The 15747-nt window shown below is 51.0% G+C and overlaps 6 protein-coding genes across 6 annotated transcripts; 5 read left to right on the top strand and 1 right to left on the bottom strand.

Moving 5' to 3' along the window:
- Positions 1 to 839: 839 nt before the first annotated feature.
- BDW43DRAFT_309528 (uncharacterized protein) lies at positions 840 to 2856 on the top strand (the record flags this gene model as incomplete). Its single annotated transcript, XM_032046716.1, has 3 exons — positions 840 to 902; positions 968 to 1394; positions 1451 to 2856. The coding sequence occupies 3 exons, from the start codon at positions 840 to 842 to the stop codon at positions 2854 to 2856; spliced, it is 1896 nt and encodes a 631-aa protein (XP_031901990.1).
- Positions 2857 to 3384: 528 nt separating this feature from the next.
- Positions 3385 to 7213, top strand: BDW43DRAFT_41200 (TAPT1 family protein). The gene is made up of 2 exons (XM_032050022.1): positions 3385 to 7059; positions 7125 to 7213. The coding sequence occupies exon 1, from the start codon at positions 3528 to 3530 to the stop codon at positions 6756 to 6758; it is 3231 nt and encodes a 1076-aa protein (XP_031901989.1). The 5' UTR covers positions 3385 to 3527; the 3' UTR covers positions 6759 to 7059; positions 7125 to 7213.
- On the top strand, positions 7214 to 8964 carry BDW43DRAFT_41213 (putative LaeA-like methyltransferase). Its single transcript, XM_032050023.1, has 4 exons — positions 7214 to 7736; positions 7802 to 7912; positions 8019 to 8287; positions 8342 to 8964. The coding sequence occupies exons 1-4, from the start codon at positions 7603 to 7605 to the stop codon at positions 8770 to 8772; spliced, it is 945 nt and encodes a 314-aa protein (XP_031901988.1). The 5' UTR covers positions 7214 to 7602; the 3' UTR covers positions 8773 to 8964.
- Positions 8965 to 9156: 192 nt separating this feature from the next.
- On the top strand, positions 9157 to 9462 carry BDW43DRAFT_309525 (uncharacterized protein; the record flags this gene model as incomplete). Its single annotated transcript, XM_032046715.1, has 1 exon — positions 9157 to 9462. The coding sequence occupies one exon, from the start codon at positions 9157 to 9159 to the stop codon at positions 9460 to 9462; it is 306 nt and encodes a 101-aa protein (XP_031901987.1).
- Positions 9463 to 10653: 1191 nt separating this feature from the next.
- Positions 10654 to 14091, bottom strand: BDW43DRAFT_41494 (glutamine amidotransferase subunit DUG2). Its single transcript, XM_032050026.1, has 6 exons — positions 13726 to 14091; positions 13540 to 13665; positions 13352 to 13483; positions 12738 to 13298; positions 12494 to 12680; positions 10654 to 12444 (listed from the first exon to the last, which is right to left on the bottom strand). The coding sequence occupies exons 1-6, from the start codon at positions 13954 to 13956 to the stop codon at positions 10742 to 10744; spliced, it is 2940 nt and encodes a 979-aa protein (XP_031901986.1). The 5' UTR covers positions 13957 to 14091; the 3' UTR covers positions 10654 to 10741.
- BDW43DRAFT_41410 (uncharacterized protein) lies at positions 14092 to 15015 on the top strand. The gene is made up of 2 exons (XM_032050025.1): positions 14092 to 14630; positions 14690 to 15015. Exons 1-2 carry the CDS (start codon positions 14227 to 14229, stop codon positions 14796 to 14798), a joined length of 513 nt encoding a protein of 170 aa, XP_031901985.1. The 5' UTR covers positions 14092 to 14226; the 3' UTR covers positions 14799 to 15015.
- The last annotated feature ends 732 nt before the right edge of the window (positions 15016 to 15747 follow it).

Below are 15747 nucleotides of genomic sequence, written 5' to 3'. Positions count from 1 at the left end.
TTTCTTGTTTTATTTTTTATTTTTTATTTTTTATTTTTTATTTTTCATTATTTGTTGTTTCCGTGCTTTTGCTTATCGAAATTGGCGCTCCACTGGGCTGAGATTAAAAGCAAATGGTTCCTGAACCTTCAAGCGCCCACGCCAAACTCGTGATTGATTGGATTCCAATCAGTCTTGCATTCTCCCCTTGTGTTTCACCCGCAACTCCTGCATTCTCTTGTGCACATCCATTCTTCAATCAAACCTCTCCCTGTCGCGCGCTCTCTCTCTCTTCGGCGACGGATGGTTTGGTCTACTCTCTTTAACCGCTGTCAATACGGTCGTTCCTTCATTGCGACCCAGTCAGTGCATGGACTGTACGAGTCCCCGCAATTCTCAATCTCGGTTGCAACGCGACCAAAGCCCCCTATCTTGGCGCGGCCCCATAATCCCCTCAGACAAGGTCAAGAGTCGCACACTCCACGGTCTTTCGATTTAGGGTTCTCCTGTCGCTTGAAAACAAGCTCAATGGCCCTCGCGTGACGGGCGGGAGTTGATAAACACCTGTTTCTGCGACTTCCAGCCCTGCGACCGCCCAACGGCTATGCGCCACTGAATCTCGCAATCGCCGATCGAACACGATCCACTTGTTTGTCACTCGTTATTGGGATCGGCTCCCTACAAAAGAAAGACAACAGCCTTCATTCCCTCTCCCGCTGTTGTCGCCCCTGCTGCAACTTCTCGCTTCGCCCGGCTGGCCCGACGAAGTCCATCTTGCCTGTCTGTGACTGGCTGCCCCTCCTTGGGCTCCCTCAAATAGTCAATCGTTTGGCCTCCCGGCAGGACCGAGGACCCTTGAAATGCCTTGCTGCGGCGATCGTGAAAAAGGCTCGGTAGCCCTGGAGGAGCAATGGGACTACATCGTAGGTTTCCGTCTACGCATCCCGATCTTGGTTGACTGCTTGGCTAACATGAATGCGCTCGCTAGAATCTGAACGACTTCAAGTCAGAATCATGTCTATCACCGTTCTCTTACTTCTTTCTTTGGTTGTTTCTCCTAGTGTCGATAGCGGTGTACGCGGTTGACACCTTCACGGCCGTGAATTTACTCGCTTTCTCCAAATGGGCCGGTCAGATCCAGCCGGCCATTCCCTTTACCGTCTCTCGTTGGATTTTCGCTGTCTGTATTATTATCTCATTCGTTCTCTTGGTTCTGCGATGGATTCATGCCATTCGCGCCATTCGCTCCGGGAGTATCTCGCAGAGCTACCTGGACTCCCTCGCGGTGCGCATCCAAAGTATTCGCCTGTGGGCAAGTGGTCATGGATGGAAACGATTCCTCGTCTTTGCCGAGCTCACCAAAAGTAAAAAAGGTGCCGAATACGTGGCGCTGTTTGCATATTTCTCATTCGAAAGTAGGTCGGGCCCCAGCCGGTACTCCATTGGATGCAAGACTAATCAGTAACTTTAGCCTGGATGAATGTCATTTTTGCCGATGGACCGCGACAAGTAGTAAATGCGATCACGCTGTATTCAGTCATGCGTATGGATCTCCTCCCCGGCGGAGAGAATGCGCCCAAAACAGGCGACTCTTCTCCATTCATACAATTCTTTGACAACGTGAAGATCTTGGCGGAACATAACAATCTGCGCGCGCTGGTCCTGTTCGGTATGCTGTTCACCCTCGTAATTTGGGTCTTGTCGATCCTGAAGCTGGCGCTTGCTATCATCCTCTACCTCATCTTTTTGTTCCACCACATTCCTTCCGAAGATGGCTCATTGAAGGCATATTGTCGGCGCAAGATCAACACTCGACTCACCCGCATCGTGCGGCGGAAAGTAAACAAAGCGTTGGCCAAAGGCATGGTCTTACAAGATCGAAGGCCGACCCAGCCCAACATGGGTCTAGATACACACCCTACCTTGCCGACCATTGGGGATGATGACAAGGTGCCCGCGGTTACGACGATTTCGCGCAGCACAACGCAAACCACGTTGCCTTTGTACTCATCCCGCCCAGGGACGGCAGCACCGGATCGGAACCCGGCCCTTCCAAGCGTAGCAGCGTTCGAAGAAAAACCACCGCTCAGCCGAACCATGACTCAATCATCCGCATATTCCGAGTCCGCTTCACTGTCGGGAACCACAGTCGTCTCAGGCTACAGCCCGCTTGATCGTCAAACCTCTCCCGCGCCGCCAGTACCGCCTCTTCCAACCCAGGTCCCTCCGCCTACTTCACGGATTCAAACACCGATGTCTCGGTCCAATAACACGCCGGCGCCTCCGCCTTCAGTCAGCCGCATGGCTTCAGAACATGGTTTCCGAGACGCCAGCGAGGCCCATAGTCCCTATGAAACCTATCCATCGCACGGTTTCGCATCAACTGCGCCGTACTATTCATATAGTCCAACAGAGACCACAATACGGTCTCTGACGCCAGGACGAATTGTGTCTCCCGGGGAGACTGGACCTCTTCGAACCTTTTCACCCCCCGATCATAGCGGCACTCCTAGCCTACCTCCCCAGTCTGGGTATCCCATGCGGTCGTTTGGTGCAGCTGGTCAAAGTCCGGCTCCAGCCCAACACAATCTGAGCCCCGTGGATAGTCCAGCAATGAGGAACTTTTCGCACGGTGCACCTCGCGGGACGCCACGACCCTCAGGGCCAGGCGGATATGCTCCGTTCAATCCACCTTCCAGAAACTCCCCTGCACCCTTTGCGGGAGAAGGTACATCACGCTCTCCCGTGTATCAAACCACCGGCCCGACTGCATTCACATCGTCGACCGAGTACAACAACAGGCCAGCACCCGCACAGGGCTACTCAAGTCGATCGTATTCCCCTCAGCCACAGAATTATCGGCCGGACTATCTCTAGCCTCGGATGACTCTGTACATCCATGTACCAGAAAAAAGTGAGATCCCAATGTTGTGGCGAGGTCCGGAGAATTTGCTTGATTGGTTCCGGAATGATGTCTGAATTCCTGTTGCTTTTCTCTTTTCCTGTTTCACATACCCTTCATGTTGCGCAATTTATTAGCCCCCCGGATGTTTTCAAATACCCCGTTTTTCTGATAACATACTCCTGCTTTCTTTTCGTGTGCACTGCCCATTTCACTCAGCCGGACGAAGTCCTGGAGACATAACGGAGAGATCAATAGATAGATACACTTTCATATTTACCCAATTCATGTTTCCCAAATCAATAAAGCAAGCGAAGAATACATTCCTTGACCAGTAAATCCTCAAATAAAAGAGAGGAGTAACGTGTGTGTTTCGCTATAATTAACCTAGAACTGTCAGGAGAAGCGGAATCCACACCCGGCTGACCGCCTTTTGGCTCGACCCTCACCGGCCCAACAGACAGCGATCAACAACCGAGTACTTTGGGTAATAACACCTCGATTGCGTCTCCCCGTTTTCGTGTCTGGCCTTGACGGCAAATCCAGCAAGTAGACATCGTTATGGCTCTAAACCCCGCTTGAAATTACGAAACAATCGATCTCCCCGTTGGTCCGCTGACAACCATTCCTTTGATTCCTCCCTTCAATGGTGTCACCCCGTCTTCCACCTCGCGCCTCTAGCCACGACGAGTCCTATCGCACTTCGGTCGTGTCGGATAATGATCGCATTTCCCACAACTTTCCGATCTCTCGACTAGAGGGCTCAGCGATCACCCGAATGATGAATGAGTTACACGGCAGGTCCGGCAAGCGGCAGGAGGACACGGATATGGTTGCGGGGTCCTCATGTTCAGCGGACGTATCACCGAGTCCCGGACACATACCTACGGAACCAGTCGCGGAATTAAGGGATCAAGAGAGAATGTCCCGGAGATCCCGACACCTTCAACCATCGCCTTTGGGTCGGCGAGATGAACCAAGGGCCAACACTGTTGAAGCTCCGCTGCTCTCTGGGACGCCCGAAGCTACGACAAAGAAATCTTCGGATACAGAACTACAGCAAAATGGGTTGGAGAGCGATGGTTATCGGTCTTCCGGTAAACGATCTTCCTTGATCGGCGACCAGAAAAGTGGACAGTGTTCCTTGGCCCCCGAGCAGGCTTTTGGCATGGTCTTTGAGCACTCTGACGGCCCCAACGGTGTCAACGGTAGTACGACACATAGGACTTCCCTGGTGGATGTCATTGAAGGACCCGAGGTTGCTGCTGTATTAGATCAGTGGCCTGGAGAGGTTTCTCCTACCAGGAATCAGGATAAGGATCGAGAGCGCGTTCCGAAGCTATCTCCCGCGCAAATACAAGAGCTCACGTCGTCACCACAGTCAATTCCGTACCGTACTGCGGATAGCGACCAAAGCCGTAGGGTAGTATCGGACCAAACGCATGGTTCAGCCTCGCAAACGGGATCGATGGACGAAGCCTCGCCCTTACTGAACGGCATAAAGCTACCACCTGACCATGCCACAAAACTCCGAACGAACAAAGAATTCACTCTTGACGAAGGCTTGGCGAGGCCGTCCACGTCGTCCGCTCGCCATCGATCGCAAAGCTCAAGAGCTGTTTCCACGCCTACTTCTGGTCGACGACAAACCCTACCAAGCAACGAACGCCTCGCACAAACGTGGGCATCCCGGTCGAAACAGGATCGTCCGAGCATTGGCCGGGAGCCGGACCCTAAGCATCTCAGCCCTTCACCGCAGATCACTGACTCAGCGCTGCCTTCCCCCATGCCACCCTCTATTCCCCTCCCCCCTTTGTCTGTCCCTACCTACCTACAGTTGGAGCTTGCATCGGGCCGGCCCTCCCCGTTGTACATCCATCGCTCAGCTACAAGCGACTTCCCGTATGAGTCCTCTCGCGTAAAGCTGGAGCGGCTTATGAACTTTTTGATGCTCCCCCCTGTGCTGGAACAAGTTCTTTGGTTTGGTATACTGGCATGCCTGGATTCATGGCTATATTCGTTCACCATCCTCCCCCTTCGCTTTGTTAAAGCTTTGTACATTTTGCTAGAATCCTGGATGGTCAACTTGGGTGTGGAGTTCCGATTCCTTTCAGGCTTTATCATCAAGGGCGTTGGAAGGGTTTGGCGGAGACGAAACAAGGCGTCTGGAGACGGGACGCACGAGCAACACCGGGCTTCGGAATCCGAAACTCGGCCACGGAAGGAATCTGCTGGAGGTGAACGAGATGCGAAAACGAAAGCAACGGAGCGCAGACGGTGCCGCTCCGATACACATTACAAGTATCAGCACCGTCGGCAAAAGTCCATTCCGTCCGCATTGCTCCCTGATGATAAGGCGGACATTCTCAAGGGCCTACTAATGATTGCCACATGCGCCGTTCTGATGTACTTTGATGCGAGCCGAATGTATCACTGGATCCGGGGACAGGCAGCCATCAAACTGTACGTGATCTACAATGTGTTGGAGGTCAGCGATCGGCTGTTTGCTGCCATCGGACAGGATGTGCTGGAATGTCTTTTCTCACGAGAGGCTTTGGAACGTCGACCTGATGGACGGAGCAAAGTCTTCCGGCCATTCGGACTCTTCCTGTTGGCTTTAGCCTACACCGTGATACACGCCACGGCGCTTTTCTATCAGGTCATGACGCTGAATGTGGCTGTTAATTCCTATTCGAATGCCTTGATCACATTGTTGCTCTCAAATCAGTTTGTCGAGATCAAGTCTACTGTTTTCAAGAAGTTCGAAAAGGAGAATCTGTTTCAGTTGACCTGCGCGGATGTGGTAGAACGGTTTCAGCTCTGGCTTATGCTCACCATCATTGCTTCGCGCAATATTGTCGAGACCGGTGCGTTCAATTTCATTGGTAACTTGGGCTCCAGTTTCAGTAGCCAGTCGACGAGCACCAATAGCACGCCGTTGTCGACGCCTCCGCGAACCATGTCGTCGATCCTCCCGCAGTCGTTCACCATTGTGCCCTCATCCATCATTGCATCCTTTAGTGACGTAAATTCATTTCTTCCCACCCTCGCCCAGGTGCTCGGGCCATTTCTGGTTGTGCTAGGGTCCGAGATGCTGGTTGACTGGCTCAAACATGCGTACATTGGTAAATTCAACAACACACGGCCTGCAATTTACAAGCGGTTCCTGGACATCTTGACCAAAGACTACTACACCAACGCCTTTGGAGATCAGAACCTGACCCGCCGACTGGGACTGCCGGTCATCCCGTTGTCATGCCTCTTCTTTCGGGTTTCGGTCCAGACATACCAGATGTTCCTAGCCGCTTTACTACCGCAACAACCATCATCTACGGCTGTAGAATCGACATCCTTATCTTCTATCTACAGCCACTACGTCCCAGCTCCGATTCCGTCACCGCCGCCGCTGACGCTGCGGACGATCGTGCCTGCCTCTGCGGCGCACATAGATGCCCTTTTCCGACAGCTCTTGGCGAACGCCATGCCGTCCCCGGCGCAGTCCGTGTACATCTTCACCATCGTCCTGATCTTGACCGGATATCTGGTGCTGTTGATCGTGAAACTGTTATTAGGGATGGTGTTGTTGACTTTCGCCCGGTCCAAATACAGAGCGATGAAGAATCGGGAGGCTGACCAATCATCTCATGAAAACAGCGGTCCACCCCGCGGCCGAGAATACGCGGTGGAGGGCGGGCGTCGGTTTGGCGGATGGGGTGTAGTGGAAGTCAATGACGACCACCGACGATGGATTTACGAGGATGATCCCGAAGGATTACGGCGGTTGAAGGCTAAGGAAGAGAAAGATAAGAATTCCAAGGAGGAGTTGAACATGGACCACGTTCGGCGGTATGAGATGGTGGCCAAGAGAATCTGGTGACATGGATTTGTACGTTATCTTCTGTGTGGATACCTAATGATTGCTGTAAATTATTGTTGGATGTATATATGCAGAGCTATGTGAAATATGCAAAGGGAACGTGGCTCCATTGCGTTGGAAGGTGAAGAAAATAGTGATTGTTCCAGACTATTAAGGTGGATCTCGGGATGTTCTTTCTCGGGAAGTGCTGACTCCACCTCCATAACTATTGAACTTTTGTCTCTCTCTCTTTGTTCTCATTTTCTTGTTCGTACCAACGTTTGATCCCCGGATCAACCACTACGCTGGAATCAATGCGAATGTATGTCAGTATGGCTTCTCTTCCATTTGACCCTATGGGAGACCACTTCGCTGACATGGACCAAGAAATGCAAACCGCAGGAGGCAACCCCATTGCCTGATCGCAGCCAGAAGAAGTATTCAATCCCCGAATCATGGACGGGACATTGACCTTGGCAGGAAGCATGGCCTCCCCACTCGCCTTCCTTAGCGTAGTCGTGGGAACGCAGCCCACGAGCCGGAAAGCCACGCTACAGGCCTGTGGAGCCACTCCTTCCAAATAGTGGTTCCTTTAGTGTTCATTCCGAGACCTTGGGTCAACGGTTATGACCCACCGCAACCGGATAAACCTGGTCTAGGCTTCTCACTTGGGTCAGGGGGCCTGTTCCCATTTTCCCTCTTGAGGGATGTGCATGGCGGTTGGAGACTGATGCCGTGGCTTCACATGTGGTGAAACTGCTCCGCAGGGAATGGCTGTGATGATATATATCTTGGAAAAGGTCCTGAGAGCGTGGGTGTCAGGTCCATTGTTTGTTTCACCCCCAGTGTAGATATCCGGTCGGTCATGATGATAGGCATCATACATACTCTGCTGTTACGGTTGTGGTGTCGGGTTAGGAAGATTCTGGCCCGTATAGGCTTGGCCTTTCCTGACGAAGAGGTCTATCTTTTGGATCGCAATCCCAAGGAAGCAGCGAGGTAAGTATTTCATTCCTCTCATCTTTTGCCTTCTGTCTGGTCCATGCCACATGTTGAGGACACAGACTCAACTCTCAACATAACTTTCTCGTCGATTTAATTGGGGGCAGGCCCGTCCATCCTGCCATTCCAACAGAGAACCTCACGGCCGTAGCAGATGTTGCAACGGGAACCGGGTGAGTACTGCTCCTTTCTCCATTTTTGCCCTCCTTCTTTTCTATTTGTCTCTTTTTGATGCCCCAGCCATTGTAAAAAAAGCAATTTACTAATAGTAGATTTAAGAATATGGCTCTCCTCCCTCATCACGGCCCCCAAAGCATACCCCGCCAATCGTCTCTACCTCCACGGCTTCGATATCTCCTCCACTCAATTCCCCTTATCCAAGGATATTACTCCCAGCCATGAACTCCACCTCTCGGTCCATGACGCCCGCGATCGATTCCCCCCCGAGCACCGAGGGCGGTATGATCTAGTACACCTCCGACTGCTTGTCGGCGCCCTCAAAGAAGTAGATTACCCGCGGACGATGCGGAACATCTATGAGCTGCTGAGTACACCGTCCCCTTCTTCCTACATCCGAACGATGCTAAAAGGATCGTGTCCAGAGCCAGGAGGCTACCTCCAATGGGATGATTGCGATACCACGGCCTTCTCAACGGCCGAATCATCTCCTGACCCGTTCATTTCCTGCCTGCAGGAAACTATTGCGTCAGCTGCGGTGAACCTGGGTCTGTGTCCTATGGCACCGATGCTGATCGAGAAGTTGGCAAACAACATTGGCTTCGAAGATGTGTCCCGGCAGTCGTACAACACCATCGACAAGCCGTATCTACACGATGCCGCCCGGACATGGCTGGTCCAGGTCTTGAGGTCATTGCTGCCAAAGTCGATGCTCGGCACGGGGGAGGCGACGGAGGAGAGCGTTGCCGTGGAACGGACAGAGAAATTGGTGGGGAAGCTACAGAGACATTGTCAGAATGTTGTGCCGGTGGTGAACCTGCATGTTGTCATTGGGAAGAAGCCTATATCTTCTTAATATTAGATATCAAATCTGACGACCACATGAAATGCACAATAGCCTAGTTTCTCTTTTGATATAATTTTTCGGACTCACGAGCTTATCCGAATGATGTATATATGCTACACTCACATAATGCTGGCGCTTTCATGTCGCATTCATGCACGACGCAATGACATCTTATACCTGTGAAACGTTTACTCCAGACCTCACAATAATAACTTCTCTTCCTCTTCAACATACTATTATACGATCTTGGTCTAAACATCTGTGCCATTTGAACTTTTTGTATACCGTCTATCCTCCTATACCGTCTTTATCGACTCTATTAACTGCGCCAACAACACATAAACCATCATACACTCTACCCATGCCTACTGCCCCATATCAAATCAACCCACAATGAGATCAAACAAAACCTCCTCCACCGTCATGCCAGAACCCGACTTCATCAACACTGTCTACACCATCATTTGTAACACACCCTCAATAGCACCCTTCACACCCGTCCCCCCAATCCACATCTCCTCCAACTCTCAAATCCAAGACCGCCTCGACTTCGCCGTCTCCCTCCTGTCCCACCCCCTCTACAACCCCCAACTACAAACGCGCCTCCCCCTCGAAGAATACCAAACCCTCTGCAACGCCCTCCTCCACCCCCAACCCTCAAACCCAGCCTCCACCTCAAAACAAAACTCCACACTCTAGAATCCACCCTCCAATCCAAATTCCTCATTATAGACCGCATGACACCCAACATCACCTCCACAACCCTCTCCTCGAACCCCACCTTCCTCGAATCCGACCTCAGACTCCTCACCAACGAACTCCTATCCCTCCATCTCCAAGCTCCCCTCACCCGCTATGGCTCCCTGATCCCCGGACACTCAAAATTAAAAAAAAAAAAAAAAAACCACTACTACCATAAGGAGAGATACAACACCACTTTCTGGAAAACCATCCACACCCACCTATTCAACGACACGCCTCACTTCACAAAGATCCTCACCAGCAACACCTTCTCCGCCCCCTATAAATTCACCCCGTAACCATTCACTTTGTCCGCATCTGCCATGCCGTAAATCTTGATATCCTGGAGATGGCCTACGTCCTTGAACATGTTATCTTGGGGGAGGAGTGCGTATCCCGCCCCCGGATGCGAGTATCCTGCTGTTCATGGAGAATGGGGATGTGGCGGGATTGGCGGGGGGGAGGTTGAAGAAGGATTTAATGGTGCTTGCAGGTGATGTGGCGAGAGGGATGGGACGGGATTTGAAGGTTGTGTATGATGTTGTTGGGGAGTTGAAAGGGGGCCTGCTTGATTTGGCGAGGGGGATGCCTTTGGGGAAGGGTTTGGGGGGGGTAGGGTTGTGCTGCACCGTGTTGGCGTAGAAAGGTGGGATTGTAGGGTTTTTGGGGAGGAGGAGAGGTTGAATAGTGGGTTTGAGGGATATCTTGATGGGGTGGTGATGGGGTATAGTAGTGAGGATGATAGTGAGGAAGTTACTGAGGATGACACTCAGGATGACACTGAGGGAGAAGAGGAAGAGGACAACGAAGACAGCGAAGACGGCAGTGAAAACGACAGCGGAAATGACATGTACGAGGACGCTGAAGAGGAACAACAGGACGATGAAGGGAGTGATACTAAAGACTACATCAAGGTGGGCATGCTGCCCCACTGGACGACAAAGGAATGCTGGAGTTTAACATATAACAATGAATTTCCTCAAGAGAAAGTGGGTCTCGGTGACGCTGTTATAAAAGGTGACCCTGTCGATTCTATTTGTACAATCGAAGATGGCGGTTAGGGTTGGAGGTGATATTGTTTGGGATAGCTCGCCTCATGGCCTCCTTGGATCTAGACTAATTCTTGTCATAACCATGAGTGATATACTTATTAAATACTATTTTATTTGCTGCCAATTTCCAATACGTATCATATGCTACCTCTGCATAAAGCCCACGCCCAACGCCTCACCGTGCATCACTTCCGCTCTCTCTCCGGCAAGCGCGAAAACACATAACTGAAGATCTCTCTACTCTTGTACAAGTTCTCCACGCGCAATCTTTCATTGTACAAATGCGCGTTATCACTTGCCTGTCCACAGGGAAGGTTGGCCGCCGGAGCGGAGAATTCCTTCTCGAGAAAACGGATCGTTGGGATAGATCCTCCCTCGCGGATATAGATGGGGCGGACACTGGACGGTCCGGAGACTGGTTCAGCCGGCGGAGGTGTCTCTCCCTGAGGCGCGGGAGATGTCTCTCTGGTTAAATCACCGGACACCACGGCGGGGCTGGACTTGCTCGTCAACGTCGAGGAAGTGGGTACCCCCATGCTGAGAGAGCTTCGTTGGCGCGTCTCGGCCTTCCTTGCCGAAGATGTGGTCGACGACATGATGATACGATCAATATGGGAAGCCAGACTGTCAGAAGAGTCTTTCCGAGAGAGTCGAGGGCCTGGTTCCTTGGCCAATTTGCTGACCGTTCGATCTTGTAAGTTTCGTTGAACCGGAGGATACTGGTGTTTTTGGTCTTGCTGATCCGGCGTCCATGCCGCCGTGATGGCCTCTGCAAGTGTCTCGAACATCTCGTTGTCCGGGTCACCTAGCCAAGGATCAGACTTGCCCGTAATCTCGACTGTCAGATCATTTTGTGATTCCAGGCGATCAAACTGCTCCTGTGAATACATGGTCAAGCTTGCTGCCACATCGTCCGCTTCCTGGTTTGGCACCAGTCGAATGGACACACTGGCCTTTGCGCGGCGCGAGATGGTCGTCGTCGTGCTCTTACTGTTACCCGGTACTTCGATGGAATGAATGGTGAGGGATGGCTCCCTCCACCGGTGCATAAGGGAGTCAATCAGGGCGTCGCGGTCGGCAATCTCGGGGTGTTGCTGCAACAGTATCTGTGCAATATCCGCATACCGCTGTTTCTCGGCTTCGGGGAGAGGCAAAACCCGATCCCGAAAGTCGGGGAGATTAATGCGGCCCTTGGGTCCCACTAAAGTACCAAGTAGCAAGGTAAGGTCTTTCAACGGTTCATCCAGTAAGGCGCTCCCATCAATACCGCTATGTAGGTCAGGGTGGTCGCTGGTCACAATCAGGTTCGCGTGAACGACTCCGCGTTGCCCATAGGTCAAGCAGGGATTGTAGTCGTCTAGCCAGTAGCTGTTGGCCAACAGGATGTAATCCACTGGTCCGATCTGCTCTTTATGTCGTCGAACAGTTTCATGGAAGCCCTGGGAGCCCGATTCTTCCTCGCCCTCAATGAGGAATGCAACATTGCACCGGAGCGCTTTTTGACGTGCAAGGTCTGCAGCGGCGTATAAAGCAGCCAAGATAGGGCCTTTGTTGTCTGATACACCACGACCGTAGAGAAAGCCATCCATCGAAGTCAGCTGGTACGGATCCGTTTTCCACTTGTTGCGGTTGGCATCAGCCCCAACGACATCGTAGTGACCGTAGAACAGAATGGTCTTGTCGATCTTTTCCGAGGAGGTAGCGTTGAAACGAGCATAGACAATTGGGTTCGTGTCTTTCCCGGTGGTGAGAAGCTTTGTTTTGGCTCCCAAGTATACGCAATGTCGTCGCAGAAACGCCGCACCCTGGTTGCATTCGCCTGCGAATTTGGGGCTCGCTGATATCGTCTTGAATGCGACGAACTTTGCAAGGCAGTTGACCATTTCATCTATAGGTCGTTAGTGATCATTGTGATTGGCGTATACACATGTTCATACCGTTGTTGATAAGGGGTAGTTCGCCCTGCTTCAGAGAGACATCCGTCAGATCCCAGATACCGACGGTGTTGTCATTTCCTCCCGAAGCATAAATCAATCGATCCTTAAATCGTCCAGCAGCCGAGGCGAGCATCGTTCCTTTATGAGCGGTCCAGCTACCAACCTCCTCAAATCGCGAGTTGAATTTCTAATATTCAGAACAGATCAGATACCTAACCTGAAGTATAGGGTCAGACGGTGATACCTTTACGATTCCATTTGAGTCTCCACACACGGCCACCCCATGGACGATATCCACCGCCCACAGATCGCCGGTATGCCTAGTGATCCGCTTCACGAGCTGATGAGAATCAAGATTCCAGATGTTCAACGCACCGCCTGCGAGACCACAGTAGAGAAACGACCCGTCCACTGCGATAGAAAGTACTGAGTCGCCATTTTGCAGCTTTGCTATGGCGGATGGTACTGCATTCGATTTATCTTGGTCCAGACGCCAAAGTTTGACGACGCCGTCACCAGCACCGGTTATGAGTACTTCCTCGGAGGGTGCCGACTCAACCAACCCTCGAACAAGCAGCATAGTGTACACATAGCCATGGTGAGAAAATATCCTGTGATGATCCCGCTTGAAGGTGAGAACTTGGCCACCCTGTGTGACGCAATGCGTCCCGTCCGGTCCCGCATCCGGCCTCGGAGCACGACTACCGTCAGGGCCTCGAGAATCAAAAAATCTATGAGTCCTTCTAGACAGATGGGCTGCCGACAATTTCGTGGCAGTCTCATCAGCTTGTGAGATATCACACCACTGCGCCACGTCAGGGGGTCCAATCAAAACAAAAAGTTGACCGAAGGAAATACCTGGATACTGGTGTTCTGGCCACCACAGTAGATCGTTTTCAAACTCGGTGAGTAGGCAACCGCAAAAATATCGCCTACATCATGGTGGGAGTGAATCGAGTACAAGCGATCAAATGTCCTAGTCGACCAAACCTACGCACGTTATTAATCTCAACTCTGCAGACAGTAACGTTAAAGAAGAGAATTACATTAACGACTGAATCTCCACCACTAGAGAAGAGCAATTCCTTGTCTTCAGACAGATAAAGATCCAGGACGCTTTCTTGGTGAGCGTGCACTGAGAGCACGAGTTCATATGTTTGAAGCGACCATGCCTATCGGAAAGAAGTCAATTGGAGCTGGAAAGAAGTAAGAGGGATTGACGCGCCACATACTACAATGTCTCCGCCCTGCAGACCAGCGAAAACACACTCATCATCTAGAACTAATGCAAGGACTGACCGGCTAGCCTGAACACGGTGGCCGATGCCACATTCAATCATCACATTGGATCCATTTGCGACGTCGTCGGCGGGAGTTAGAGAAGGAGGCTCTGATTCCCAGGTTTTAGTCTGTTCATCAATTTCGGAAGTGCTATCCGATTCATGTAGTACTGTGTGGTCCATCACTGGCACGCAATGGCCGAAGAAGTCTCAGCCAATGTTTTCTATTCTTTCCCTTCGGATATCAAATCGATCAACGGTGTGGCCCCACGTGACACTCTTCGCAACCACTTCTTTGTATAAGCCACTAATGTTTGAAGATAATATTGCACGAGAGGAAAGAGATTTACAAAGGTTGAAACTTTAGTACATCAAGGCTGGAGTAAAATATAGAAAAAAAAATATCAACTTATGCAGAAAGGAAGAAACGGAGGTTGAGTCAATTGGCCCAAAATGGGAAAGTCGACGGACTGGACCAAATGTCGTGATTTCAATGGCGGTGATATATGGCAAATGCGCAGAAGTGTGGCGGTGCATGGGGAACAACACCCTCGGATTTCATCTTCAAGTATCACTCACCTCTCTTCTCGCAGCATCTGCCACAACTCGCATTCCTGCAGTCGGTTAACACGCTGGAAAACTCTCGTCATTTTTCTAGGCCCTCGTTTCTCTCCTATCTTTACCTCCAAACTCTCCTTCGTTTTGGACAAGAGTCGCCAGCCAATGAATGAATGGATCTATAACGGAGGAAAGAAAACTACTAACCTTGGTTCCCATAGTAGACGAGCTAATAGAGCGTCAGTCTTGCAGCGAGACATAATTCCGAAAATACCATCACTCAGATGGTGCGGTACAAGGTACGAAGGGAAAGTAATGATATCGTGATGTGAAGGTCAAAGAACTCAAGGGGCCCTAGGTGGCCTACTGTCCCCTATATGTGCGATAACAAATCCCTTGGTGAGGCCGAGACGATAAGTGGGAAGCTGCAGATTAATGCTAAACGACTTGGAATCGATCCGTCATAGCCTGGTCCACAGAAAGCACACGAGGAGCCTGATTCGAGCCCCTAATCCTCATTGATCGGCTTACAACTTGCGCTGCATGTTGTACAACCCTTCTAGCCAGCTAACAGTGTTTTCATCAAGAATACATACCATCGGATCTCTATGATATCGTACCGTGCCCTGTTTCTTTTTCCTTTTTTATTTTTTTTTGTGACCTTTGATTTTATTTCAATATGATTTGATCTACTATTTTAATCATGCATCAGGTGCTGCTGAATTGAGTCAGCATGCATACAGAGTAGGGATTCAACGGTGTAGGTATGGTATGGTAAATGTGGCACAGCACCAGCCACAGTGGCGGTGGTTGCACCGGACCAATCACGACCCCTGGCATCACCGCCATTCCTGAGACTGAAGTCATGGGATTCGTCCCCCCTGACTAGAGTAAACTTCCATGATTCTTTTTCCGACGGAGGAAAAGACAAAGAATAGCAACCAACTCATCATCGCCTCAAAAGGAATATCAACGAAATTCTCCAACATCGGACTATTTGCCTCATTTTCAGGTACAACAAAACATCCCCCCTCCTTGTACCCAACGATTCATCCAATGAGTGGATTGGCTCCCCACAGGGAAGCCAATAGGGCTGTCAGAGGGTGCGGTGACAGCGAACACTTGGCTCTGTCCCCACCGATTGGTCGCTACATAGTCTATACGAACAGCCATTCACCGTCCGTTTTCCCAAGGCATTTTTTCCACCAGAATCGGCCGCCTTGTCATTGACACCCAACCGTAAAGGCTTCTGGCGGTACGGAATCCTGTTCGCTCTTTCGTGCCCGTTTTTTAGGCGCTTGAGTCGCTATCTCGTTCTTTTTAGAACCCACCAGCCCCCTCCTTTTATTCTTTCCACGATTTTTCATCTTTGGATTTTATTCTTTTAAACATCTCTCTTTCGTGGCCTTGCCTCCG

Source organism: Aspergillus alliaceus (assembly GCF_009176365.1).
Source record: "Aspergillus alliaceus strain CBS 536.65 unplaced genomic scaffold BDW43scaffold_13, whole genome shotgun sequence".
Classification (NCBI taxonomy): domain Eukaryota; kingdom Fungi; phylum Ascomycota; class Eurotiomycetes; order Eurotiales; family Aspergillaceae; genus Aspergillus; species Aspergillus alliaceus.
This window is presented reverse-complemented; position numbering and strand designations above follow the sequence as displayed.

Excerpts from the sequence above, each read along its gene's own strand:
- BDW43DRAFT_41200 (XM_032050022.1), top strand. The coding sequence starts at position 3,528 with ATGGTGTCACCCCGTCTTCCACCTCGCGCCTCTAGCCACGACGAGTCC.
- BDW43DRAFT_41213 (XM_032050023.1), top strand. The coding sequence starts at position 7,603 with ATGATGATAGGCATCATACATACTCTGCTGTTACGGTTGTGGTGTCGG. Across the intron at positions 7,913-8,018 it reads GATGTTGCAACGGGAACCGG|AATATGGCTCTCCTCCCTCA; the intron begins GTGAGTACTGCT and ends AGTAGATTTAAG. Across the intron at positions 8,288-8,341 it reads GAACATCTATGAGCTGCTGA|AGCCAGGAGGCTACCTCCAA; the intron begins GTACACCGTCCC and ends GATCGTGTCCAG.
- BDW43DRAFT_41494 (XM_032050026.1), bottom strand. The coding sequence starts at position 13,956 with ATGGACCACACAGTACTACATGAATCGGATAGCACTTCCGAAATTGAT. Across the intron at positions 13,484-13,539 it reads GTGGAGATTCAGTCGTTAAT|GTTTGGTCGACTAGGACATT; the intron begins GTAATTCTCTTC and ends TAACGTGCGTAG. Across the intron at positions 12,681-12,737 it reads ACTCAAATGGAATCGTAAAG|AAATTCAACTCGCGATTTGA; the intron begins GTATCACCGTCT and ends TCTGAATATTAG.
- BDW43DRAFT_41410 (XM_032050025.1), top strand. The coding sequence starts at position 14,227 with ATGGGAAAGTCGACGGACTGGACCAAATGTCGTGATTTCAATGGCGGT. Across the intron at positions 14,631-14,689 it reads CTCAGATGGTGCGGTACAAG|GTGGCCTACTGTCCCCTATA; the intron begins GTACGAAGGGAA and ends AAGGGGCCCTAG.